This window comes from Myotis daubentonii, chromosome 18, assembly GCF_963259705.1.
Source record: "Myotis daubentonii chromosome 18, mMyoDau2.1, whole genome shotgun sequence".
Classification (NCBI taxonomy): Eukaryota; Metazoa; Chordata; class Mammalia; order Chiroptera; family Vespertilionidae; genus Myotis; species Myotis daubentonii.
In genome coordinates, this window is record NC_081857.1 from 35,693,026 (window position 1) to 35,720,305 (window position 27,280).

The 27,280-nt window shown below is 39.9% G+C and overlaps 1 protein-coding gene across 1 annotated transcript in view; it reads right to left on the minus strand.

Moving 5' to 3' along the window:
• The window catches only part of SYCP1 (synaptonemal complex protein 1), a 79,512-nt gene that overhangs the window by 42,085 nt on the left and 10,147 nt on the right, over window positions 1-27,280 (minus strand). The window contains exons 7-14 of the mRNA XM_059673682.1: window positions 25,505-25,578; window positions 20,220-20,278; window positions 18,712-18,781; window positions 17,001-17,074; window positions 8,999-9,107; window positions 7,124-7,218; window positions 6,458-6,642; window positions 5,163-5,230 (exon numbers count right to left, since the gene is read on the minus strand). Of these exons, the coding sequence (XP_059529665.1) occupies window positions 5,163-5,230; window positions 6,458-6,642; window positions 7,124-7,218; window positions 8,999-9,107; window positions 17,001-17,074; window positions 18,712-18,781; window positions 20,220-20,278; window positions 25,505-25,578 (734 nt within the window). The remainder of the gene's footprint in view (window positions 1-5,162; window positions 5,231-6,457; window positions 6,643-7,123; window positions 7,219-8,998; window positions 9,108-17,000; window positions 17,075-18,711; window positions 18,782-20,219; window positions 20,279-25,504; window positions 25,579-27,280) is intronic.

Below are 27,280 nucleotides of genomic sequence, written 5' to 3' on the forward strand. Positions count from 1 at the left end.
TGGCCCCGCCCCCTGTCACACACAGAGCAGCAGGGCGATCAGGGGGTTTGGGTGCTGCCCCATCACGCTGATCCCGGTGCCGGGAGGCTTCGCGGCTCTGCTGATCCCGGTGCTGGGAGGCATATTACCCTTTTACTATATAGGATAGAGGCCTGGTGCACGGTGGGGGCCGGCTGGTTTGCCCTGAAGGGTGTCCTGGATCAGGGTGGGGGTCCCCACTGGGGTGCCTGGCCAGTCTGGGTGAGGGGCTGAGGGCTGTTTTCAGGCTGGTGGGTGACTGAAGCTCCCAACTGCTCCTTTTTTTTTTATTCTGGGCCAGCTTTAGCTCTGAGGCTTGGCTCCAGCTCTTAGGCCTCCGCTGCTGAAAGCAGGTATCTGGTTTGTTTGGGTTCTATAATCGAAACACTGTATCAACTCCAGCTCTGAGATCCCAGCTGGCTGAAAGCAGGTTTTTGGGGTTTTGTTTAGCTTCTATATTTGTAACAATGTTTCAAACTGCAAGCTCAGAGGCCAGCAAGGCAGGCGGGGAACGTTGGAGTCCTCCATCACTGAAGCAAGCAAGCCTTATGTTTGCTTCAAGCTGCCTGGCTGCCGGCCACCATCTTGGCTGGCAGTTAATTTGCATATCACCCTGATTAGCCAATGGGAAGGGTAGCGGATGTACGGCTAATTACCATGTTTCTCTTTTATTAGATAGGATGTTTCTATAAAGCAGTGGTTCTCAACCTTGGCTGCACATTAGGATCACTTGGGAATCTTTTTAAAATCCTGATTTGTGGGCCTCATCCTCCAGAAATTCTGTTTCTTTGTTATGGGGTGGGGCCACAACATCAGTAACAAAGAAACAGAATTTCCGGAGGATGAGGCCCAGAAATCAGTATTTTAAAAAGATTCCCAGGTGATTCTAATGTGCAGCCAAGGTTGAGAACCACTGCTATAAAGTTAATTCCACAACCAAATGAGCCCAGAGTTGATTAAACAAAATAAGCAATCTATCTTTATTTGGAATGTGGTCATTCAGCATGTGTGCTTTTACTTTCAACTCATCATCCCTCTCTAAATATCTGGCCTCTTAATCTTCACTCCAAACTTAAAAGAAGTGATCCACTTAATTCCGGCTAACTCTAACCATTATACTCTGTATCTCAACATTCCAACCTCCTCTGAGACTTTAGTTTCTTTACTAACAATATAAATTGACTCTCTGTAGAGGAATCTTTACTTTCCCTTATCACAGCTAAATATTTATTTGAATAAAAACAATGCATCTGGTTGACTTTTCTGCCTCTTCATACTATAGTCAATCTCTGAGCAGGGAGGGGGGTTGGCAGACAAATTCCTTTTTGGTTTCCTACAAACTTCTTTTTTAACCCCATGCAGAACTAATATCTCAAAGATCACCAATAACCATTTTGTGGTGTAATTCTTTGTTATTATTATAGAGCTTTCTGGCATTTGATACTATTAACCACTCTACTTTTCTCGCTTTGATTTTCCAGACCTTGCATTATTCAGATTTGTTTCCTAACTCCTGCTCCTATTTTCTTTCTGACACCCTTCCTTCTTGTCACATTAAATAATGCTTTACAATGTTTTTCTTTATATACCTCCATGAATTCAATATCAGGATAATGAATTATAAAATCTTTCCAGCCCACACCACCTGGGTTTTTTCCTCCTTACATTTTTTTAACTACCTACAGAGTTCCCAAACAATGTCTGTCACCTAAATTTTATTATACCTGAAACTTGTCTTTCCTCACTGTTGAGGGTTATTAATTGTTGTAGATGTAACTATATATTATTCAAAACAAACAAAATACTTGTAATCATTGACCACAGTCTTTAAGGAAAAAAATCAACAAAATATGAAATGCCAATGTAGAGTCTAAAATAAAAACCTGTCACATGCCAAGCTTATTCAACCATGAAGTTTAATTTTAAGTAAAAGCCATTAATTTTTTAAAACTAACATGTTTCGCCCTAGTCGGTTTGGCTCTGTGGATAGAGATTTGGCCTGTGGACTAAAGGGTCCCAGGTTCAATTCCCGGCCAAGGGCATATGCCCAGGTTGTGGCCTCAATCCTCCCTTGTAGGGGGCGTGTAGGAGGCAACCAATCAATAATTCTCTCTCATCATTGATGTTCCTATCTCTCTCCCTTCCTCTCTGAAATCAATTTTAAAAATATATATTAAAAAAAACTAGCATGTCTCCACACTCTCACCCCCAATCACATAATTGTTTTAGAAAGACAATATATAAAACCAGACTCGCCCTGACCGGTTTGGCTCAGTGGATAGAGCGCCAGCCTGCGGACTGAAGGGTCCCGGGTTCGATTCCGGTCAAGGGCATGTGCCTTGGTTGCGGGCACATCCCCAGTGGGGGTTGTGCAGGAGGCAGCTGATTGATGTTTCTCTCTCATCAATGTTTCTAACTCTCTATCCCTCTCCCTCCTCTCTGTAAAAAATCATCAATAAAATATATTTACAAAAAACAAAAACAGACTCATTACCATTAACCCAAAAGTTAAGGATTCTTTGTGGGGGGGTAAAACCCATACTCATTCAATGAAGTCTATGTTAAACAACTACACCAGCTGACCACATCTTCCACCACACAGTCTCAGGTTAAATCAAGGATTCTAGGAATTGGGGCCAAAGAGACAGGGTGGTGCCATAGCTCTTGATCTTTAAGCAAGAAAAACTTCCCCTATGGCATAGGGCCTATGCCAAACAGACAAGCTACCAAGCCCACCCTTCCTTATACCATCTCTCATCTCATTCCCATAATCAGATGAAGCAGATTATAACATACAAGTGGGTGAAGATGAATTCTCAAATACTTGGATGAGCACACAATTAAGAATCAACAATTAATGAAGAAAAGCAAAACCATGAAAAAGAAGAACCAAATTCAATTAAGAGAATTAAATAAAATCCAAGGAGAAAGCATTAATAGAACAAACAGAAGCAGATATTTTGCTAAGTATGATAACATTAGTATGTTCCAAAAGCATATTATATCCATGAAGTAAATTATTTAGAGTTCTTGGGAATTTAAAATTTGACAACTGAGGTTTCAAAACTAGCAAAATAAACATAAAGATTGAATTAGCAGGGGAAACCCAAAACCTTTTCCCCCAAAATTCCACAAAGAACTAAAAGATAGAAAGTATAAGAAAAAAATTTTAAACATGAAGGATAGTTCCAGAACTCCCAAAATCCACTTACAGGGAGTAAGAGACAATGACACTAGTAGAGAAGATATCAAAGAAAATTTTTCAGAGCTGAGACCAGACAAAAAGTCCTAAGATTAATGGGATCTCCAACTGCTAACATAATTGTCATATGATTCCATTTTTATTTTTTTAATATATTTTATTGATTTTTTACAGAAAGGAAGGGAGAAGGATAGAGAGTTAGGAACATCAATGAGAGAGAAACATCGATCAGCTGCCTCCTGCACACCCCCTACTGGGGATGTGCCCGCAACCAAGGTACATGCCCTTGACGGGAATCAAACTTGGGACCTTTCAGTCCGCAGGCTGACGCTCTATCCACTGAGCCAAACCGGTTAGAGCTTATTCCATTTTTAAAAGATACCCTCTCCTATCTGTACCACTCAAATAGTCTCCAATCCTATTTCTTCAATTCTACTCTTTCTTCACTACCAGCACTCCCCACCCACCACCAAATTTATCTGCCATACAGAAGTTAGTGATTTTGAATCATATAATGTCATTCCTCTACTTAAATTTTACGATGATTTTCCTTCACTGTTAGCATAAAATCAAATTTCCTTTCCTTGGCCCTGATTTGGTCCTTATCACCCCAAACTCATTTTGTTCCCTGTTCCATGTCACTTGTTATGCTCAATCACACAGGCTTTCACTCCGTCACTTGAATTAACAAACCTCCTTTATACTTAAGAGCATTTCTACATGCTTTTACTTCTGACTGAAACACTCTCTCCAGCCCTAACCAGTTTGGCTCAGTCAATAGAGCATTGGCCTGTGGACTGAAGAGTTTGATTCTGGTCAAGGGCACATACCTTGGTTGCAGGTTACCCTGGTCAGGGTGCCTACAGGAGGCAAACAATTGATGTGTCTCTCTCACCTCGATGTTTCTCTCTGTCTCTCCTCTACCTTCCACTCTCTCTAAAAATCAATGAAAAAAATATCTTCCATTGAGGATTAACAAAAAAAAGAAAGAAAGAAAAGCTCTCTTCAACTCACATGTCCTACCTCTCACTTATTTTTTAGGTTTCAGCTAAAGACCATCCCTGATTGCCAAATCTACATTAGGCCCTATTATTTTCTTCTATTGCATCATTTTCATTTCTTTCATAGCACTTATCCCAACTTGTAATTAAATGTTTTATATGTCTCCCTAAGTAAATCTCATTAGAACAAATACCATGTCTGTTATGTTCTTAATTACATATCCAAAGCTAACTGAAGAATAAACATCTAAGTCTAAATTCCATAGTTATATTATCTCACATCAAAATAATCCTATATGTAATATGCTAAGTGTCCAATCGTTCATTCGACCATTTGTTCGACCATTACACTAGTTGCTATGATGTGCACTGACGACCAGGGGGCAGACGCTCCAACCCCCACAGCCTTCATGCACCTGGCCTCTAGTTTATAATAATAAGCAGTAGACGCAATAGAAAACACAAGAGTGAGAATCTTTTATAGAACTAGAGTGAAAGCAAACATGGGTATATACACACAAAACTGGTCACAGAAACAAAAACTATTTACAGCAACATCAGAATGAAAACTATACCAAGTAAAGAAACTGAGAATAAAATTACTTGACAAAGTTTTTGTATTTACAGTTAACTTTAACTAAGTTGGTATGCACCAGTTTAAATGGGCAATGAAAAGATAGCTTATATTTAAAGCGTTTGAACTTAGGCAATGAGATGGCTCTTTGTATCACAAAATAGTCAGATTTGAATTGCATAATGAACTGAATAGTCTTTCTTAAGGTTTACATTTTTTCTATCTCTGAAAAAGCAAAAAAAAAAATATCAAATAATGAATTATTGGTAAATGAAAGAGGAGAAACTATATTTTATTCTGAAATAGTGTTTATGTTTTTAGAATTGGCTAATATTATCATGTACACATATAATTCTCTAAATCTTACCCAGTTCACTTGATTTCTTCTGAAGCTCCATGGTAAGTATTTTCAATTGGTCTTCACTTTTTTCCAATCTTGTAAAATATAATATTAATTTGCAATGTAAAATATTATTTTAGTGAAAATTCATCTAATAACTAAAGTTGGTGCAATCTATCTTAGCACAGATTCATTCATTCAATTATAAAGCATTTTTTGAGTACCTACTTTGTGCCAGATAGTGTAACACTTTAAAATAAAATATTGCTAGTATAAATATATAGTTGTATATTAGTTAATCTACATAAAATCTTAAAGCTTGTGGTCACAATTTATCTCTTTCTTATTTATGGTAATCAAATTAATATATCCTAAAACTTTGATATTGAGTATGTAACTACTACTATACTGAATTCTGCCTCAGGAACAATATAATTATGAAAACACGTGCAATTTGCTTAACTCCTCTGCCTTTCCATTTCCTTGTCTATAAAACTGAGATAATTAGAACAGATGACATCTAAGATCGCTTACAATTCTAAAATTTGAAAATCAACTAGATAGGTCAATCAAGAATATAAGATTAGCTGAACTAGAAAAGCTAGCTTTTCTTCCTTTACAAGACACAAGCAGTAGAGAAGAAATACTGTTAGGCCCAGTTTATGACTTCAGAGAAAAACTTGTTTCTTTTATCCTAATTACCCTAATTCTAATGAGACAAAAATAACTACCGAGGCCTCATTAACACTGCTTTATATGAATTTTTCCTTAATACAAAGTAATGAAAAACATCAAGTTTTTAACTCACATTTTAGACAAACTATTTCAGATGAAATGCGAATGAATAGTTTATTTTATAATTAATCATATTCATTAATGAATTCATTAATTCATTAATCCATTAATTTAATAAAAATATTTTAGTACATTCTTTGTACCAGGTTAATTTCTAATTTTACAAATAAGAAAGAATGTTACAGACCTCAGTAAAATAAACCTCACTTCCCCATAAGAAGTTATTACTATGAAACCAATAATAACTCAGTTTAAATATGTCATATAACTGCATCAGCACTTATCAGCTTATCTATTTAGCTTGATTTTACAGCAAAGTATGCATGGGAACGATCCTAGAAAATACCTGCTATCTTTTCCTAGTTTACCTACCTAGCCAATACAAACTTTTAAAATGTATTCCCAGTTTATACTTTAAAAAAAAGACTGTTACAATTGTTAAAGGAATTACAAGTCAGTTGACAATGAATAGAAAATGCAATGAACATTAAGCCTTTTTTATTCATCTAAATAAGAAATATTTTTACCTCTGATGTTCTGTTGTCATTAACTCTTTCAAGTTGCAGATCGTAGTTTTAAGTTCAGTAACCACAAATGAATTAGCAGCTTTAGCTTTATTAAATTCTTCAATTTGAGTTTCTTTTGCTTCAGTGAGCTGATGTATTTTTTTTGTTGCTATCTGTAAATCTTCCTCTAAAGCCTCTTGAGTACTCTGAATGAAATAAAGTAGAAAACAAAAGCAATGATCCAAGGCCCTTAAGAAAAAAAGCTGAACTCCTCAGCTTCTGTAATTTGCTGTCCCTCCTTATCCTGTCACTCCGCTCTTCTACCACACCCACTAATCTTATTTCAATTCACCATTCCTCCAAAGCCCACCTAAAGTCTCACCCTCTCCATGGAGACTTCCTAGCCAATCCAGCCTACAGCGGTCTTATATTCTTACTGCTATCGCAGCAATTTTTGCCTGAATCACACTATTGGTACCTAGCATGAATGATCTTGTATTTTAGTTATATTTTAATAGGCTTTTCAACTAATGTCTCTAATTAAACCATAAGCATTTTGTGACAGGGATTGTATCCTCTCTATTTGAAGCTATGGGTCCTTGTACATAGTAATACCATTCCGTAAATATTTGTTGACTGATGAATATTGTGAGACTTATCATACACTAATCAGTTTTTAAATCATACCACACTTCTTTGCAAAGACATTTTACAATCTTCTAGTTCTGATGTTAAATGATCGTGCTTCTCATTTGATTCTTTTAAGTTTTCATCCTGTAATTCTAAAAAAGAAAATTGTAGATAAGTAGTACTTAATAGAAAAGAAAACAAATAACTTGTAACAATTACATTTTTTTCTCCATTAGATACCCCAAAATGAGAAAGAAATATGCAAATATAGATATGCTGGTATTGGTTGATGATGATCAACTTTTATTGACTTTTCAAGACTGTTATTTCCCAAGCACTCAATCGTGAATATATAAAGATTTTCAATGCTACATTTTTAATAATAGCTGAATACTGGAAACAATCTATATATCCAAAAGGAGATAGATTAAATTATAGTGGTACATACATACAATTGTATAAAATGTAGCCACTATAAATGACCATATAGATGCTATTTATTATTAATTTGGACAGATATTTATTAAAAATTATAGAATTGCCCAAGCCAGTTTAGCTCAGTGGATAGAGCATCAGCCTGAGGACTGAAGGGTCCTGGGTTTGATTCTGGTCAAGGGCACATACCTTGGTTGCAGGCTCAATCTCTAGTACTGGTCAAGGGCATGCAGGAGGCAACTAATGGATGTCTCTCTCTCACAATGATGTTTCTCTCTCTCTGTCTGTCTCTCCCTCTCCCTTCCACTCTCTCTAAAAATCAATGGAAAAATATCCTCGGGTGAGGATTAACGCCCCCTTCCACCCCCCCACCCCAAAAAAAAAACACTAAACCATGCTAGCCAAGCTGTGATGTCCATTGTGATACTATTTATTATAGTCTGATAACCAAATGTTTTTTCTGAGAAATTATAGCCACAAACTAGTCCTTAGGTGTGTGTGGTAACTGAACGTATGCTGTCTGAATGTCCCAAAAAGCTGCAAGTCAAAACTTAATTTGAAGTGCTCTTAAGTTCTCCCAGGATCCCAGAGCTACAAATGCAAATTTTCTCTGTAAAAATATACTTCCAACCCAGGTCTTAAAGAATTTCCACAGATGAAGTTATCAGACTTACAATCAAAAACCAAAAGAAAATAAAACGCCATGAACAAATTCAGCAGAATAAACAAAAAGCAGACTTGGACCTGCAAAGATTCCTGATGTTCTAATTACTAACTATGGGTTTATTAAAAATAAGTATTATATCAATCAATCTTCAAAAAAGAAAAAGAGGTAAGGAAGATGTCCATCAACTAAATAAAACTTCTATAAATGACATATATAAAATTAAAACTGGTGTAACGCGGGAGGTATATCATCCAACAAACCATTCCTCTGAAAAGGGATAAAAATTCAGGATGAAATATAAAGAACATTAAAATAATCAATTGTTATTGGAATGCATCAGTGAACAAAAAACAGATCCCTGTTTTCATAGAGCACTTTTCTGAAACTAAATAAGAGTATGAAAGGAAAAGAGGAGTGTATGTACTTTGAAAAAGCTCCCTAAGTGACTCTATTATGCTCTCCTTGTACAGGTTCACTCCAGGCTTGAAATTACAGTACTAGAAAGCAATATAACAAAATTGTGATGAGCCCTGACCAGTTAGGCTCAGCGGACAGAGCGTTGGCCTGCAGACTCAAGGGTCCCGGGTTCGATTCAGGTCAAGGGCATGTGCCGTGGTTGTGGGCACATCCCCATTGGGGAGTGTGCAGGGGGCAGCTGATAGATGTTTCTCTCTCATCGATATTTCTAGCTCTCTATCCCTCCCCCTTCCTCTCTGTAAAATATCAATAAAATGTATTTTTTTAAAAACTGTGATGAAAGCCAAAAATTAAAGCATAACAAAGAAGAATACATAAAACACATTGTTATAATTTATTATATAAATTCTTACTTATTTTTTCTTCTAATTGATTCACTCTATCTCTGGATTCCTCTAGCAGCAATGTTAACTCTTTTATTTTATTTTCTTTCTCATTGTTTTGGATCAATAGCAGTGATACCTAAAATTGAATATTAAATACCATATTATAGATATAAAAAATAAAATATGATACCTTAGCATTTATCATCACCTATGATTACTTTATGTACTTGTTTATATGTTTTTCATCTGGCTGTGCCTAGCATTTAGTACATGCTTGCTCAAAAAACCTTTATTAAATGAATGGAGAAACTACAGCAGGTCCTCAAAAATGATGTTTCATTCAATGTTGTTTCGTTATAATTTTGATGCGATGACGTAGGAACTTAACTTTTGTTTATATCAATTAACCTATGGTAAATTGGTTTCATTATACTTCGATCCAAGAACCTATTGATGACATTAGGTGAGGCTTACTATAATATGACACACCCAATATTATAGTATGCATTTTAACTTATTACTGACATTATTTTTTAATTAAATCTTTATTGTTCAGATTATTAAAGTTGTTCCTCTTTTTTCCCTCCATAGCTCCCCTCCACCGGGTTCCCCTCCCACCCTCCGCCCTCACCCCCTCCCCACTGTCCTCATCCATAGGTGCACAATTTTTGTCCAGTCTCTTCCGGCATCCCCCACACTCCTTTCCCCCTCAAGAATAGTCAGTCCACTCCCTTTCAATGCCCCTGATTCTATTATAATCACCAGTTCATTCTGTTCATCAGGTTATTTATTCACTTGATTTTTAGATTCACTTGTTGATACATGTGTATTTGTTGTTCATAATTTGTATCTTTACCTTTTTCTTCTTCTTCCTCTTCTTAAAGGATACCTTTCAGCATTTCATATAATACTGGTTTGGTGGTGATGAACTCCTTTAGCTTTTCCTTATCTGTGAAGCTCTTTATCTGACCTTCAGTTCTGAATGATAGCTTTGCTGGATAAAGTAATCTTGGTTGTAGGTTCTTGGCATTCATCACTTTGAAGATTTCTTGCCACTCCCTTCTGGCCTGCAAAGTTTCTGTTGAGAAATCCGCTGACAGTCGTATGGGTATTCCCTTGTAGGTAACTGAGTTTCTTTCTCTTGCTGCTTTTAAGATTCTCTCTTTGTCTTTTGCCCTTGGAATTTTAAGTATGATGTGTCTTAGTGTAGTCCTCTTTGGATTCCTTTTGTTTGGGGTTCTCTGCGCTTCCTGGACTTGTAAGTCTATTTCTTTCACCAGGTAGGGGAAGTTTTCTGTCATTATGTCTTCAAATAGGTTTCCAATATCTTGCTCTCTCTCATCTTCTGGCACCCCTATAATTCGGATGTTGGTACGCTTGAAGCTGTCCCAGAGGCTCCTTACACTATCTTCGTATTTCTGGGTTCTTTTTTCACTTTGCTTTTCTGGTTGGGTGTTTTTTGCTTCTTCGTATTTCAAATCTTTGACTTGATTCTTGCGATCCTCTGGTCTGCTGTTGGGAGTCTGTATAATATTCTTTATTTCAGTCCGTGTATGCTTAATTTCTAGTTGGTCCTTTATCACAACCTCGAGGGTCTCACCAGATTTCTTGAGGGTCTCATTAAGTTTATCGGTGGTTTCTAGAAAATTCTTGAAAAACCATAAAAGTGTGGTTTTGAACTCTATATCCAGTAGTTTGCTTTCCTCCATTTCTGTCATTTGTGTCCTGTTTCTTTTTCTCGGCATTTTTTATGATTCGCTATGTCGATAGAGTGGCTTTCTGTGCTAAGTGTCCTATAGGGCCCAGTGGCTCAGCCTCCCCAATTACCTGAGGTAGACACTCTTGGTGCACCCCCTTTTGGGCTTTGTGCACAGTCTTGTTGTAGTTAAGCCTTGATTGTTGTAGGTAACACTGGGAGGGATTGACCTCCAGGCCAACTGGCTGTGAGAATCAGCTGTTTCTGCAGTGGGAGAACTTTTGTGCTAAAGACACCCCACCAGGACAAGACTCGCTTCAGTGGGGCTTTGGTGCTCACTGAGTCTGCCCCCTGAGTGTGTCCTTTATGGATCCGAGGAGCTGCAATCTGGATGGTCCCACTCTGACCACCGGGCACACTGGCTCCTGGATCTCTAAGGAGGTGCTAATCTAGCCTCTGCCTGAGGCTACCCAGCAGAAGCCAGCTGTGAAGCAATGCAAGTTGCCATGGGGCCTTGGGCCAGCTGCAGTTTCTTAAGTAATTTTCAGATTACAAAGGGCCGGGCCTTTCATATGCAAAAGCCTCCATGCACGGCTTGGGCGAAGCAGGGTCCCAGGGGATCAACAGGGCGGAGCGAGCAGTTATGGCTGCTCTCAGTCCTGCCCTCAGAAGCCCCGCTTCTCAGTGTCCTGGCAATCGCTGCGAGCACCTACAAGAGAAAGCTGCCCTCGCGTTCCGACAGATGCCAGACAGTCCCGTTTCTCCCGTATGAGTCTGGGTCCCCAGAGACTCACCCGGAACTGGAGTTCAGAGCTTGAGACTCCCTGCCAATTGAAAAAGACAACCGTGTCCTCAGCCGCCAGCCCTATCCGCATGCACCTCTGCATCTTAGTATTTTACTTCCGCACTGCACCTCCTCTGAGTCTCGGTATGCTTTTCTCTTTCCTTCTAGTTGTAGAATTTCCACTCAGCCAGCCTTCCTGTGGTTCTGGATGATGTCCATTCCATCTTTTAGTTGTATTTTTGAAGTGGTTGTGCGAGGCAGCAATCTCCAGTATTTACCTATGCCACCATCTTGGTTTCTCCCCATTATTGACATTATACAATAAAATCTACTTGGTTCATTTACTACATAAACTAGAGGCCTGGTGCATGGATTCGTGCACATCAAAAGGAATTTAATTAGAAGGTGGCCTCCGAGTAGGACTGGGCAAGAAGGGCCGGACACACCCTAGAGCCAACCTCCCCTGGTCCCTTCCAGCCGGCTGCACCTGAGGCGGTGCTGGGGCTCAAAGGGCATCTGCGGAGTAAGCGTGGTCTCTCTGGCAGGTGGGGTCCCTTGGTCTGGCCTGCAGGAATCGGGCAGAAACCGGCAGGTCCAACATCCCCTGAGGGGTCCCAGAGTGCGAGAGGGCACTCTGCAAAGTTGCTGTCACTTGGCAACTCCTACGTTGAGCGTGTGCTCCCTGGTGATCAGTGCACATCATACCTACCAGTCAGCCAGTCACTTAGCCTTTTACATATATAGAAGATATTCTTGAGAACTCACACCATTCCAGAAACCATAATAAGCATTGAGTACAGAGACATGAAAGAACTATCCTTCAAAAAAACTCATAGCCTAGACTAGGACACAAACAACTCTACTTGAATATATTAATAATAGGGCAAAAAGATTACATGAATTGGGAAAGAAACACCTTTATCAATCTTGGGGGATGTAATAAAAAAGTAATCCTTCTCAGAGAGGACTGAATCAAGTATTACACACAAATAGAAATTAATTAGGCAAACATGGGGAAATAAGCATTCTAGACCAGCAGTCACCAACTGGTGGTCCACGGAACACTGGTGGTCTGTGAGGTCCAAAAGGCTGGCACTACTGGTTTAAGGAAATCTTTGGAGCAGCAGTTGCCAACTGGTGGTCTGCAGACCACTGGATATCCATGAGGTCCAAAAGATTGGCAACTGCTGTTCTAGACTCATACAAGGACAGAAAGGATCAAAAGATCATGCTTCATACAGAGAACTGAAAATATTCAGATAGCTAAAATTCTGAGAGGGATGGGTGGAAGGTGGAGTTGCCAAGGGGGTTATGGATATTGGTAGGCAACGAAACAGGCCTTCTGGCCCTGACGAGGAAAAATAATCCTATATAATAATGAAAATGGAACCAAGCTGGCGGCATAGGTAAACACCAGAGTTAGCTGCCTCAAACAACCACTTCACAAATACAACTAAAAGACGGAACGGACATCGCCCAGAACCACAGGAAGACTGGCTGAGGGGAAATTCTTCAACTAGAAGGAAAGAGAACAGCATACCGAGACTCAGAGGAGGCGCAGTGCGGAAAATACAAAGGTGCGGAGGTACGCGCGGAGCGGGCTGGTAGCTGAGGGCGCGGTTATCGTTTTCAATCGGGAGGGAGTCTCAGATTCTGAGCTCCAGTTCTGGGCGAGTCTCTAGGGACCCAGACTCAAACGGGAGAAGCGGGACTGTCTGGCATCGGTCGGAAAGCGAGGGCAGCTTTCTCTCTGAGGTTTGCAGCGGTTGCTGGGACTCTGAGAGGCAGAGCCTCTGGGGACGGGACTGAGAGCAGCCATAACTGCTCCCTCCACCCACTCTGTTGATCCCATGCGACCCGCCCCGCCCAAGCCCTGCACAGAGCCATTTGCCGGATAGCCTCAGGCAAAGGCTAGATTAGCACCTCCCTAGAGGACAGAAGTTTTCCCACTGCAGACACAGCTGATTCTCACAGCCAGTTGGCCTGGAGGTCAAATCCCCCTAGTATTACTACAACAAACAAGGCTTAACTACAACAAGACTACGCACAAAGACCACTAGGAGGTGCACCAAGAAAGCATAAAAAATGCAGAGACAAAGAAACAGGACGAAACTGTCAATGGAGGACATTGAGTTCAGAACCACACTTTTAAGGTCTCTCAAGAACTGTCTAGAAGCCGCTGATAAAGTTATTGCGATCTACAAGAAATCCAATGAGACCTTCGATGTTATGATAAAGAACCAACTAGAAATTAAGCATACACGGACTGAAATAACGAATATTATACAGACTCCCAACAGCAGACCAGAGGAGCGCAAGAATCAAGTCAAAGATTTGAAATACGAAGAAGCAAAAAACACTCAACCAGAAAAGCAAAATGAAAAAAGAATCCGAAAATACGAAGATAGTGTAAGGAGCCTCTGGGACAGCTTCAAGCGTACCAACATCCGAATTATAGGGGTGCCAGAAGATGAGAGAGAGCAAGATATTGGAAACCTATTTGAAGACATAATGACAGAAAACTTCCCCTACCTGGTGAAAGAAATAGACTTACAAGTCCAGGAAGCGCAGAGAACCCCAAACAAAAGGAATCCAAAGAGGACTACACTAAGACACATCATACTTAAAATTCCAAGGGCAAAAGACAAAGAGAGAATCTTAAAAGCAGCAAGAGAAAGAAACTAGTTACCTACAAGGGAATACCCATACGACTGTCAGCGGATTTCTCAACAGAAACTTTGCAGGCCAGAAGGGAGTGGCAAGAAATCTTCAAAGTGATGAATGCCAAGAACCTACAACCAAGATTACTTTATCCAGCAAAGCTATCATTCAGAACTGAAGGTCAGATAAAGAGCTTCACAGATAAGGAAAAGCTAAAGGAGTTCATCACCACCAAACCAGTATTATATGAAATGCTGAAAGGTATCCTTTAAGAAGAGGAAGAAGAAGAAAAAGGTAAAGATACTAATTATGAACAACAAATATGCATCTATCAACAAGTGAATCTAAGAATCAAGTAAATAAATAACCTGATGAACAGAATGAACTGGTGATTATAATAGAAGCAGGGACATAGAAAGGGAATGGACTCACTATTCTTGAGGGGGAAAGGGGTGTGGGAGATGCGGGAAGAGACTGGACAAAAATTGTGCACCTGGAGAACCAAGATGGCGGCATAGGTTAACGCCGGAGTTTGCTGCTTTGAACAACTACTTCAAAAGTGAAACCAAAAAACGGAAGGGACATCACCCAGAACCACAGGGGCGCTGGCTGAGTGGAAGTCCTACAACTAGGAGGAAAGAGAAACGCATACGGACACTCAGAGGAGGCGCAGTGCTGAAGTCAAATTCTGAGGTGCGGAGTGCGTGGAGCGGGCTGGCGGCGGAGGGCGCGGTTGTTGTTTTCAATCGGGAGGGAGTCTCAGATTCTGAACTCCAGTTCTGGGCGAGTCTCTAGGGACCCAGACTCAAACGGGAGAAGCAGGACTGTCTGGCTTCGGTCAGAGCGAGTGCAGCTTTCTCTCTGAGCTTTGCAGTGGGTGCTGGGACTCAGAGAGGCAGAGCCCCTGGGGACAGGACTGAGAGCCGCCATAACTGCTCTCTCCGGCCCACCCTGTTGATCCTGTGCGACCCGCCCCGCCCAAGCCCTGCACAGAGGCATTTGCCAGATAGCCTCAGGCAAAGGCTAGATTAGCACCTCCCTAGAGGACAGAAGTTCTCTCACTGCTGACACAGCTGATTCTCATAGCCACTTGGCCTGGAGGTCAAACCCTCCCTGGAATTAGCTACAACAATCAAGATTTATCTATAAGACTGCGAACAAAGACCACTAGGGGGTGCACCAAGGAAGCATAACAAAATGCGGAGACAAAGAAACAGGACAAAATTGTCAATGGAAGAAATAGAGTTCAGAACCACACTTTTAAGGTCTCTCAAGAACTGTTTAGAAGCTGCCGATAAACTTAATGAGATCTACACGAAAACTAATAAGACCCTCGATCTTATATTGGGGAACCAACTAGAAATTAAGCACACACGGACTGAAATAACGAATATTATACAGACGCCCGACAGCAGACCAGAGGAGCGCAAGAATCAAGTCAATGATTTGAAATGCGAGGAAGCAAAAAACATCCAACCGGAAAAGCAAAATGAAAAAAGAATCCAAAAATGCGAGGATAGTGTAAGGAGCCTCTGGGACAGCTTCAAGCATACCAACATCAGAATTATAGGGGTGCCAGAAGATGAGAGAGAGCAAGATATTGAAAACCTATTTGAAGAAATAATGACAGAAAACTTCCCCCACCTGGTGAAAGAAATGGACTTACCGGTCCAAGAAGCGCGGAGAACCCCAAACAAAAGGAATCCAAAGAGGACCACACCAAGACACATCATAATTAAAATGCCAAGAGCAAAAGACAAAGAGAGAATCTTAAAAACAGCAAGAGAAAGAAACTCAGTTACCTACAAGGGAATACCCATACGACTGTCAGCTGATTTCTCAACAGAAACTTTGCAGGCCAGAAGGGAGTGGCAAGAAATATTCCAAGTGATGAATACCAAGAACCTACAACCAAGATTACTTTATCCAGCAAAGCTATCATTCAGAATTGAAGGTCAGATAAAGAGCTTCACAGATAAGGAAAAGCTAAAGGAGTTCATCACCACCAAACCAGGATTATATGAAATGCTGAAAGGTATCCTTTAAGAAGAGGAAGAGGAAGAAAAAGGTAAAGATACAAATTATGAACAACAAATATGCATCTATCAACAAGTGAATCTAAGAATCAAGTGAATAAATAATCTGATGAACAGAATGAACTGTTGATTATAATAGAATCAGGGACATAGAAAGGGAATGGACTGACTATTCTTGGGGGGGAAAGGGGTGTGGGAGATGTGGGAAGAGACTGGACAAAATCGTGCACCTATGGATGAGGACAGTGGGTGGGGAGTGAGGACGGAGGGTGGGGCGGGAACTGGGAGGAGGGGAGTTATGGGGGGGAAAAAAGAGGAACAAATGTAATAATCTGAATAAAGATTTAATTTAAAAAAAAAAAAAAGAAACCAACATTCTTGTGATGTCAAAGAACAAAGACTTGCCACTTTTAAGTCTAACCTTATGCGACATTAATAGAAAGAAGAAAAAATTTTTTAGTTCACCTTCACTGGTGTCATGAATAGTTTATTTCACAATAAATTACAAAATGTGGGGTGAGTGGTCAATGTGGGAAAGTGATCTTTACATTTTATGAGGTTGTTGTTTGAACAGAAGTTCTCTCAAAATAAACTATTTCTGCAGCAATGTCCTAATACAAATAATGTAGAAGATTAATTTTCTAAAAGGACTAGCATTCATCACATGTGCATATTTAAGTCAATGAAAACTAATTCTGCTAGGGAAAAGGCTGAATATTTAAATATATAATATTAAAATAATCTAATAGAAATTTATCATGCAGTCAGAAAATATAAGTTTCTTTTGAAATTTTAAGTATTTTGTAAATTAGCAAATGCAAAGTATACAGAAAGTTAATTTTAAAAACACACCTGCTTTTCCTTGTCATTTACTTCCTTCTTGTATTCTTCTTTAAGGTGTTGGATTTTTTCATAATCTTCCTTTACTTTAAAAGTAAGACAAATATACTTTAACATCCTATCTAATAAAGAGGGAATATGCTAATTGACTGTCCTGCCCTCAAAGATGATGGCGCCCACAGCCAATAAGGAGGGGATATGCTAATTGACTTCCCTGCCCTCAAAGATGGTGGCGCCCACAGCCAATAAGGAGGGAATATGCTAATTGACTGTCCCCCCCCAAAGATGGCAGTGCCCACCGCCACAAGATGATGGTGCCCAGTCCACTCAGTCCCACTGGGGCGGCAGGTGCATGGCAAGGCTGGGTCCGCCCATGCACCTGCCTCCAGAGTTCCCCAGTCCCCTCAGCCTCTCAGCTGCCCAGGGCTGGCCTGAGGCACAGGCAACCTTCAGATAGCGGCTGCCCAGCTGCCCAGGGCCGGCCGAGGCTTGCACTGCTGGCAGTGGCAGCAGCAGAGGTGTGATGGGGTGTTGCCTTCCCCTGATCGCTGGGTCGCCTCCCGCCCCTGAAGGCTACCGGATTGTGAGTGGGGGCAGTCTGGGCTGAGGGACACCCCTTACAGTGCATGAATTTTCATGCACTGGGCCTCTAGTATTAACATAATTGTATAACAAATAAAACTTAAATTTTTGAAATTTACTTAGCTAGATATCAAACCCCAAATGTTTCTAACAAGCAAAAACTGTTTTCTTGGTAATTTTAGTAAAATAGTGAATTTAATAGCAAAGTAACAATAACTTAAGAAAATTCTACTTTTACATAAAACATATATAAAAGTTCCTTATAACATATTTTAAATACATATTGCTATTTTTTCATGCAACTTCACCAAGAAATGTAAAAATAAGAGCAAATCATACTTCTAAAAATTAAATACAAACCAAGTTTGCCCTAACAGGTTTGGCTCATTGGATAGACGTAGCCATGGGCAAACTATGGCACGCGGGCCGGATTCGGCCCGTATGAAATGAATAAAACTATTGAAATAAAAGACCGTACACTTTTATGTAATGATGTTTACTTTGAATTTATATTAGTTCACACAAACACTCCATCCATGCTTTTGTTCCGGCCCTCCGGTCCAGTTTAAGAACCCATTGTGGCCCTCCAGTCAAAAAGTTTGCCCACCCCTGGGATAGAGCGTCAGCCTGCGGATTCAAGGGTCCCAGGTTCAATTCCGGTCAAGGGCATGTACCTTGGTTGCGGGCACATTCCCAAGTAGGAGGTGTGCAGGAGGCAGCTGATCGATGTTTCTCTCTCATTGATGTTTCTAACTCTCTATCCCTCTCCTTCCTCTCTGTAAAAAATCAATAAAATATATATTTTTAAAAACAACATAAAATTGTACTCATTCAATACATGCAGTTTACTGCATGTCAATTATTATCTCAATAAAACTTTTTTTAAAAAAAAACCTTGTTTTATTTCAGGAAAAATGTAGCTTTGAAGCCAAAAACGTATTTTTTAACATACGTCAATTCCCTGTCACATTCCACAAGATTCTGAGAGGCTTACAAAATCACATACAATACAAAAATCAAAAGAGTTAGGCATCAAGTTGAAGGTATTTAAACATTAACAGAATGTAATAAAAATATAAACAGAATCTAATGAAAATATTTTTATATTTATAATAATATAAAAATTAAATAGGATCCCTACATTTAAAACGCATTTCTAGACTGGAATTCTCAGCTTGCACACGAAGTTCCTCAAAAGCTATTATCATTTTCTGAAATACAAAGTTTTAACTTTTAAGGATCATACTTAAGACTTTTTTAAGTAGCTTTCTTCAAACTATAAAAATATTAATAAATTTTTATTACATGGTCATTACATTTAAAACCATACAACTTTGAACAATGAAAACCCTATAACTTTTGCCCTGACCGGTTTGGTTCAATGGATAGGGCGTCGGCCTGCGGACTGAAAGGTTTCAGGTTTGATTCCGGCCAAGGGCATGTACCTTGGTTGCGGGCACATCCCCAGTGGGAGGTGTGCAAGAGGCAGCTGACCGATGTTTCTCTCTCATCGATGTTTCTCTCTATCCCTGTCTCTTCCTCTCTGTAAAAAAATCAATAAAATATATATATTTTTTAAAAACCCTATAACTTTTAATAATTCAATAATTTGTAAAAACGTATTGTCTATTGTGTTAGCTTCTCAGATGCTAGGTACTACAGACAAGTTATATAATATCAAACAGCAATAAAAATGATTACTACTTACTTAATAGCCTTAGTAGAAAAATCTATAATTTTATCTTTTACTTAGTTATTTAATATCTGTCTTCCCCACTAAAGCATAATCTCTGTGAGGTTCCTTCCCATAGGAGTCCAAATTACATGTTCAGCATCTGGCAGCATGAGTTCAGTTCATTCAACATTCAATAAATCTTGATTTGTAAAATTGGATGAATTCATTTATTCAATTAATAAAGCTGCTGAGTATCTATTATATACCAGGTACTGTGTTAGGTACTTAAGAAAAAGTCCTTATCCTACTGAAACCAACTAACATTCCAATATAAAAAAGAATGCACACACACATATATGTACATCAGATAACTGTCATGTATTTTTAAGTGCTCTTCAGAAAAGTTAAACGAGGTGAAGAGATTAATAATTTAACAGAAAGGTATTTTAGATAAAGTAGTAAGGAGATAATTAAAAAGAAGAATGAAGCTTATGAGTCTGCATAAGATCCTGGACACAAAAGTTCTAGAAAAGGGAATAAATTGAAAGAACCAAGATAAGAAAGAGCTTAACAAGTTTGAGAAACATAAGAATGGCTACAGCAGAGAAGCAAAGTAGAGAATGACAGGAGATGGGATAAGACAGGTTAAGTAGGAACCAGATACATTAAACTATTACGTTTTTCAAATTAATGATTTTGTGTCACAATGTGCTAGTGTCTGACACAGAAGTAATAAATATTTGATATATTAAGTTAAATAATGTCACTAACATGTAAATTCAAAAGTTGCCCAGTAACAAAACATTAACACTCATCATATAGAACCTGGGGAACTTTATTGGTGATATTATCATATGTCAACAAATAAATAATAATCCCTTTGGCAAGAACAGTTTTCTACATCTTTGTAGCTATCACTCTACTTTGCTTAGAAATAACTTTGTTTAAAATATTAAATTTTCACCACCACTTACCTCAATGTTATTATTTAGGTCCACATAAACTTGCCTAGTTTCTTCCCGTTCATATTCATCTATTATTAATATAAAATATTTTAAAATTAAATTTTAAAACACTTATGATGCCAACAAGATAATAGTAAAATGCCTCAGGAAAACATTAAAATTTTGTGTTAGTTATATCTTATGAGCCCTTTAAAGTAGCACCAAAAGCAGTTTCATAGTGAGTCATGGTTATACTTTATATCAACCTCAAAAGCTTGGTGCTGTTCAATTATCTCTAATTTCCTTTCATAAAATTACTATTTATGAATTTATTAAAAGTTTTGTAAAGTATAATTTTAACCTTTACTATGAATAGGGGTTTAACAATTATTCTACAAAGTATTTTTTCCCTTTGTATATTTAAGATTCATGAGGTACATGAAAGGTAAAGCTTGCTCTTGTCTCTTGTTCTATCTCTGAGGAGGCAGAAAGGAAGAAAACCTTAAAATAGGAAGAGTTAGTTTAAGAATGGCCCCAAAGAGAAACCCCCTATGAATCCCTTATGACCTTTTTGTGTATGGTTTTAGGTGAGTAATGATTCCCTCTAACTCTACTCAAGCATTCAGTAAAGGCAGTAAAACTTGCGGAGTTGGTAGGTAGTGATGCGGGGGATTAAGGTAGAAGGCAGTATAAGAAAATGTGGTTTTTCCCCCAAGTGAGGCCAGCAGCACAGAAACCACATTGAATTGGCCAGTATTAGTTCCAGATTCTCAATAACAGCTGCAAAACAAGAGAACAGCAGCTATTGCAGACTCAAATGTCAACGAGGAGTCAAACAACCAAAAAGTAGGTGGTTCTTTAGAAGAATATAAGTACCCAAAATCCTTCAAAAATACTGGAGAGCCCAGCCGGCATGGTCCTGTGAACCAGGAGGCCATGGTTCAATTCCTAGTCAGAGCACATGTCCACGTTGCAGGCTCCTAATGTGGGGTGTGCAGAAGGTAGCTGATCAATGATTTTTCTCTCATCATTGATATTTCTGTCTCTCCCTCTCCCTTCCTCTCTGAAATCAATAAAAAATATATTCAAACAAAAATACTAGAGAAACCTCTAAACTAATCATAGCACGTGAACAAGAGCTGAACTATTTTTATTTGAATATTAAAAGCCTAGAAACCTTAAGGAAATAGAGGCAGAACACATCAGTGTTTCAACAGAAAGGTAGTTCAAACTTCTTACTCCACCTATTCACTGTCTCATTTTCACTACCTAACATACAGCAACAAACCTTCTTTATTCCTCAGAAACTATTTGTACTAGAGAATTGCATTCTATCACCCACACCTTCAATCTTCCTACTACCACAGACTGGGCCTTAGACTCGAAGTTTCCCTTGTTTCAACACCCTGTGCAAAGGAGCATGGTGGGATAAAGCACAGAAAACCAGGGGACCTGGTTGGGTCATGACAACAGGTAAAAGGAACAACTCAGCAGCAACCCATGTGGACCATTAACTGAATACTAATCAAACTGATAAAAGACTCAATGGCCAGATGACTGAAAAACAAATGTCACTCTACACCACATGGTATTTCATATGCACTCCCAAATTCAGATATAACCCCAGGGAAAGGGGAAATTCTCCCAAATTCACTAAGATTAAGTTTTTTCATGCCAGCAGAATCAAAGCATTATGATTTTTATAAATTAAGATTTTTTTAGACATTTTACGATATAAAAATTTTGTGCATGCTTGAGTTTGTTGACTAAAATTACTCAGAATCATAACTCTACAAAATTTATCAGATTACCAAAAAAACCAACAGAAGGGACAGCAAGAAGACACAACTGTGCAAGGTGAAAACTTTAGAAACTGCTAAGTGACCTGCCGTACAATTATAAATATGAAAAGAGGATTTAACTATTAAACCAAGGGAGGTAAATTAGGATCAAACTCAGTTTATCATGTAGTTTGTTTAGCATAGATAGTTCTTGCCTTTATCTATGATGTATAAGGGAAGAAAATCTATATGATACCTATGAAAAAATACTATCAAACAAAGGAAAGGAAACAACATGCCTATCACTGAAAATGAACTCTATATAGAATCCAGATGAAAATTTCAGAGAATTACTCAATGTTCTCAACAGAACCAAGATAGTATGGCCTCAATGGGAGAGGAAGATACAGTCATAAAGAAAGAACAGGGAGAAACTAAGATGGCGGCATAGATAAACACCGGGAAATTGCTGCTTCCCACAACAATTGATAAATGCATCAAAAACACAAGGCAGACATTATCCAGAACTACAGGAGAGCTGGCTGAGTGTAAATTCTACAACTAGAAGGAAAGAAAAGCACACTGAGAGCCAGAGGAGCTGCGGAGGTGGAGTGCAGAGGTACAGGGGCGCGCGCGGGCGGAAAGGGTCTGGCACCTGAGGACGCGGCTGTCTTTTTGAATCTGGAGGGAGACACAAGCTCCTGACGGCTCTGAAATCCGGTTCCGGGAAGTCTCTGGGGACCCAGGACTCATACAGGGAGAAACTGGACTGTCTGGCAGCGGGCGAGCTTGAGGGCGGCTTTCCCTCAGAGGTGCTTGCAGCCATTGCTGGGACACTGGGACTCGCGACTCCTTAGGGCGGGGCTGAGGCTCCGCCATAGCTGCTTGCTCCGCCCTTTGATTCCTTGAGACCCCGCCCCGCCCAGGCTGCTGCAGAGGCTTTTGCATATGAATGCCCCGGCCATTTGCAACCTGTAATTACCTAACCACAGCCGGGCCAGATAGACCCAGAGCTTCCAAGAGAAGGCCCAAGACCCCACAGCGGCTTGCATTGCTACACAGCTGAGCATCATCAGGGCACTTCCAAACTCCAAAAAAAGGAAGGGGAATCTGTAGTTCTCTTCGTAGTTCCTGCTGTGTAACCTCAGGCAGAGGCTAAATTAGCACCTCCTTAGATCCAAGAGCCACTGTACCCAGTGGTCAGAGGGGGACCATCCAGATCACAACTACTCAGATCCATAGGGGACACACTCAGGGTGCAGTCTCAGTGAGCACCAAAGCCCCACTGAAGCAAGTCTTGCCCCAGAAGGGTGTCTCCAGCACAGAAGTTCTCCCACTGCAGACACAGCTGATTCTCACTGCCAATTGGCCTGGAGGTCAATTCCTCCCAGTGATCCTACAACAACCAAGGCATAGCTACAACAAGACTGTGCACAAAGCCCACAAGGGGGTGCACCAAGAGTGTCCACCTCAGGTAAGTGGGGAGGCTGAGCCACTGGGCCCTACAGGACACCTAGCACACAAAGCCACTCTATCAACACAGGGAAGCAGCCAAAATGCGGAGACAAAGAAACAGGTCACAAATGGCAGAAACGGAGGAAAGCAAACGACTGGATATAGAGTTCAAGGCCACGTTTATAAGGTTTTTCAAGAATTTTATGGAAACCGCCGATAAATTTAATGAGTCCCTCAATAAGTATAGTGAGACCATGGAGGACATGAAAAAGGACCAACTAGAAATTAAGCATACACTGACTGAAATAAAGAATAATTTACAGAGATCCAACAGCAGACAAGAGGATCCCAAGAATCAAGTCAAAGATTTGAAATACAAAGAAACAAAAAATACCCAACTGAAAAAGAAAAAAGAAAAGAGATTCCAAAAATATGAAGATAGTGTAAGGAGCCTCTGGGACAACTTCAAGCGTACCAACATCAGAATTATAGGGGTACCAGAAGAAGAGAGAGGGCAAGATATTGAAAACCTATTTGAAGAAATAATGACAGAAAACTTCCCCTACCTGGTGAAAGAAATAGACTTACAAGTCCAGGAAGCGCAGAGAACCCCAAACAAAAGGAATCCAAAGAGGACCACACCAAGACACATCATCATTAAAATGCCAAGAGCAAAAGACAAAGAGAGAATCTTAAAAGCAGCAAGAGAAAGAAACTCAGTTACCTACAAGGGAGTACCCATACGACTGTCAGCGGATTTCTCAACAGAAACCATGCAGGCCAGAAGAGAGTGGCAAGAAATATTCAAAGTGATGAATAGCAAGAACCTGCAACCAAGATTACTTTATCCAGCAAAGCTATCATTCAGAATAGAAGGTCAGATAAAGAGCTTCACGGATAAGAAAAAGCTAAAGGAGTTCATCACCACCAAACCAGCATTATATGAAATGCTGAAAGGTATTTTTTAAGAAGAGGAAGAAGAAAAAGGAACTCTTACCATTTGCCACAGCATGGATGGAACTGGAGAGCAGATAAATACCACATGATCTCACTCATTTGTGGAATATAATGAACAAGATAAACTGATGAACAAGGACTGATCCAGAGACGGAGAGGCATTGATTGGACTGTCGGGCTTTGGAGGGAGGGGAGGGGAGGGTGCGGGCAAGGGGGAAAGATCAACCAAAGGACTTACATGCAGGCATATAGGCCTAACCAATGGACACGGACAACGGGGGGGTGGGGGGGGGGCCATGAGCAGGGCGGGGGGGGGTAGAGGGTAACGTGGGGACAAGGACACATATGTAATATCTTAATCAATAAAAATATATTTAAAAAAAAAAAAAAGAAAGAACAGGCCACAGATATAATAAGGCAAATATTAAGAATTTTTTAAGGAAAACAAAAAAAAAATCCCTCCTGACACATCGAGATATAACCTTTAGTTCATTTTACAGTGGTTCTCAACCTTCCTAATGTCGCGACCCTTTAATACAACTTTTCATGTTGTGGTGACCCCAATTTCATTGTTACAAATTGAACATAATAGTGATTAATCACAAAAACAATATGTAATTATATATGTGTTTTCTGATTGTCTTAGGTGACCCCTGTGAAAGGGTTGTTCGACCCCCAAACGGGTCGCAAGCCACAGGTTGAGAACCGCTGATTTAAAAGACCACCTAGCCGAAACTGGTTTGGCTCAGTGGATAGAGCGTCGGCCTGCGGACTGAAAGGTCCCAGGTTCGATTCTGGTCAATGGCATGTACCTTGGTTGCAGGCATATCCCCAGTAGGAGATGTGCAGGAGGCAGCTGATTGATGTTTCTCTCTCATCGATGTATCTAACTCTCTATCTCTCCCTTCCTCTCTGTAAAAAAATCAATAAAATTTATTTCAAAAATACATAAAAGATCACCTAAAAAATGTTTAAAAGATTTTTCAAACCACCATCTGATTTGATCACTGACTTAAGAGAGCCTAAAACTAAATGGTGAAAAGACTATTTCTTCCACTGTGAACCCCCACATTAAAATAACAATAAATTGATAAAACCACACAGAACAAGAAATATATTTACATTTTTTTGTCTTTTCTGCAGATCTGGTACAGGTTTCTTTCAGTAAGTTGCATAAATGCCTTGTAGCATTATTCCTGGAACATATGAAACAGCCTAAGTTTAATCTGATTGCAAGCAAAGTCATATATAAAAGTTATAAAACATTATTTTTACAATTTTTAAAGGAATTCTTACACATTATATTTTATATATATCATATTGTTAATAAATGACTATATGAAGAAAAAAATGAGCTGACTGTACTGTTATTGAAGCTGCCTCCATTTAAAAGTAAAAGGAATAACTCCTTAACAAGTTTCTACCCAAGTAGCTACCAATAACCTTTCAGTAAACACTTCTAAATTTGCCTAAGGGACTAAAGGTCAGAAGAGAGGGTTGGACTTTTCATTTACTAATTACCCCATAAATATTTCAGCTACCTTACCTTCAAAAACACAAAATAGGTAATATTCTTTTTTTTTTTTAAATAGGTAATATTCTGACTAGCCATTCATTATGTGAATAACAATACCTCTGATCACCTCAACAGATGTTGAGAAACCATTCAATATTCATTTATGATAAAAAATTCTCAATGAAAGTGGGTACAGAGGAAATGGTATGTCAACATAATAAAGACCATATATTATAACTTACATCTAACATCATACTCACGGTGAAAAGCTGAAGCTTTTCCTTTAGATCAGATACAAGACAGGGATGCCCACTCTTGCCACTTTTATTCAACATCCTATATAATAAAAGGCTAATATGCAAATCGACCAGACAGCAGAATGACTGGTCGCTATGATGCGCAATGACCATCAGGGGGCACACGCTCAACGCAGGAGCTGCCCCCTGGTGGTCAGTGTGCTCCCACAGGGGGAGCAGTGCTCAGCCAGAAGCCAGGCTCATAGCTGGGGAGCACAGCAGCCTCTGTAGCAGAGCTAAGGACCCCTCAAGGGATGTCCAACTGCCCTGAAGCGGGCCTAACCCGGCAGTCGGACATCCCCGGAGGGGTCCCGGACTGCGAGAGGGCACAGGCTGGGCTGAGGGACACCCCCCCCCCAGTGCACAAATGTCATGCACCGGGCCTCTAGTAGTATTAGAAATCCTAGACAGAGCAACTAGGCAAGAAAAGGAAATAAAAGGAATGCAAATAGGAAAAGAGCAGGTAAAACTGTCACTATTTACAGATGGCATGTTATTATATACTAGAGGCCTGGTGCACAGATTCGTGCATCAGTGGGGTCCCTCGTCATGGCCTGCAGGGATTGGGCAGAAACTGGCAGTCCAAAGCCACCTGCCGCTCCCCCTCATTCCAGCCCTGCTGAGCCTGCTGCAGGCTCGCACCCAGTCAGTCCCGAATGGGAGAAGCTCACGCCACTGCAGTGGCACTTGCAGCTGTGAGCTGTCTCTGGCACCTGTTGGTCAGCTGAGCAGCAATACCACTGTGGGAGCACACTGACCACCAGGGGGCAACTCCTTCATTGAGAGTCTGCCCCCTGGTGTTCAACACACATCATAGTGACCAGCTGACCAGTAGTTTGGTCGCTTAGGCTTTTATATATATAGGTACATATATACATATACATGTACATGTACATATGTATATGTATGTATGTATGTATGTAGATATATATATACATATATATATATATATGAGGCCCAGTGCACGAAATGCATGCACTGGGGGAAGGGGTTCCCCCTCAGCCCTGCCTGCGCCCTCTCACAGTCCGGGACCCCTTGCTCCTTACCACCCGCCTGCTCACTCCTTACTGCTTGGTTCACTGCTCC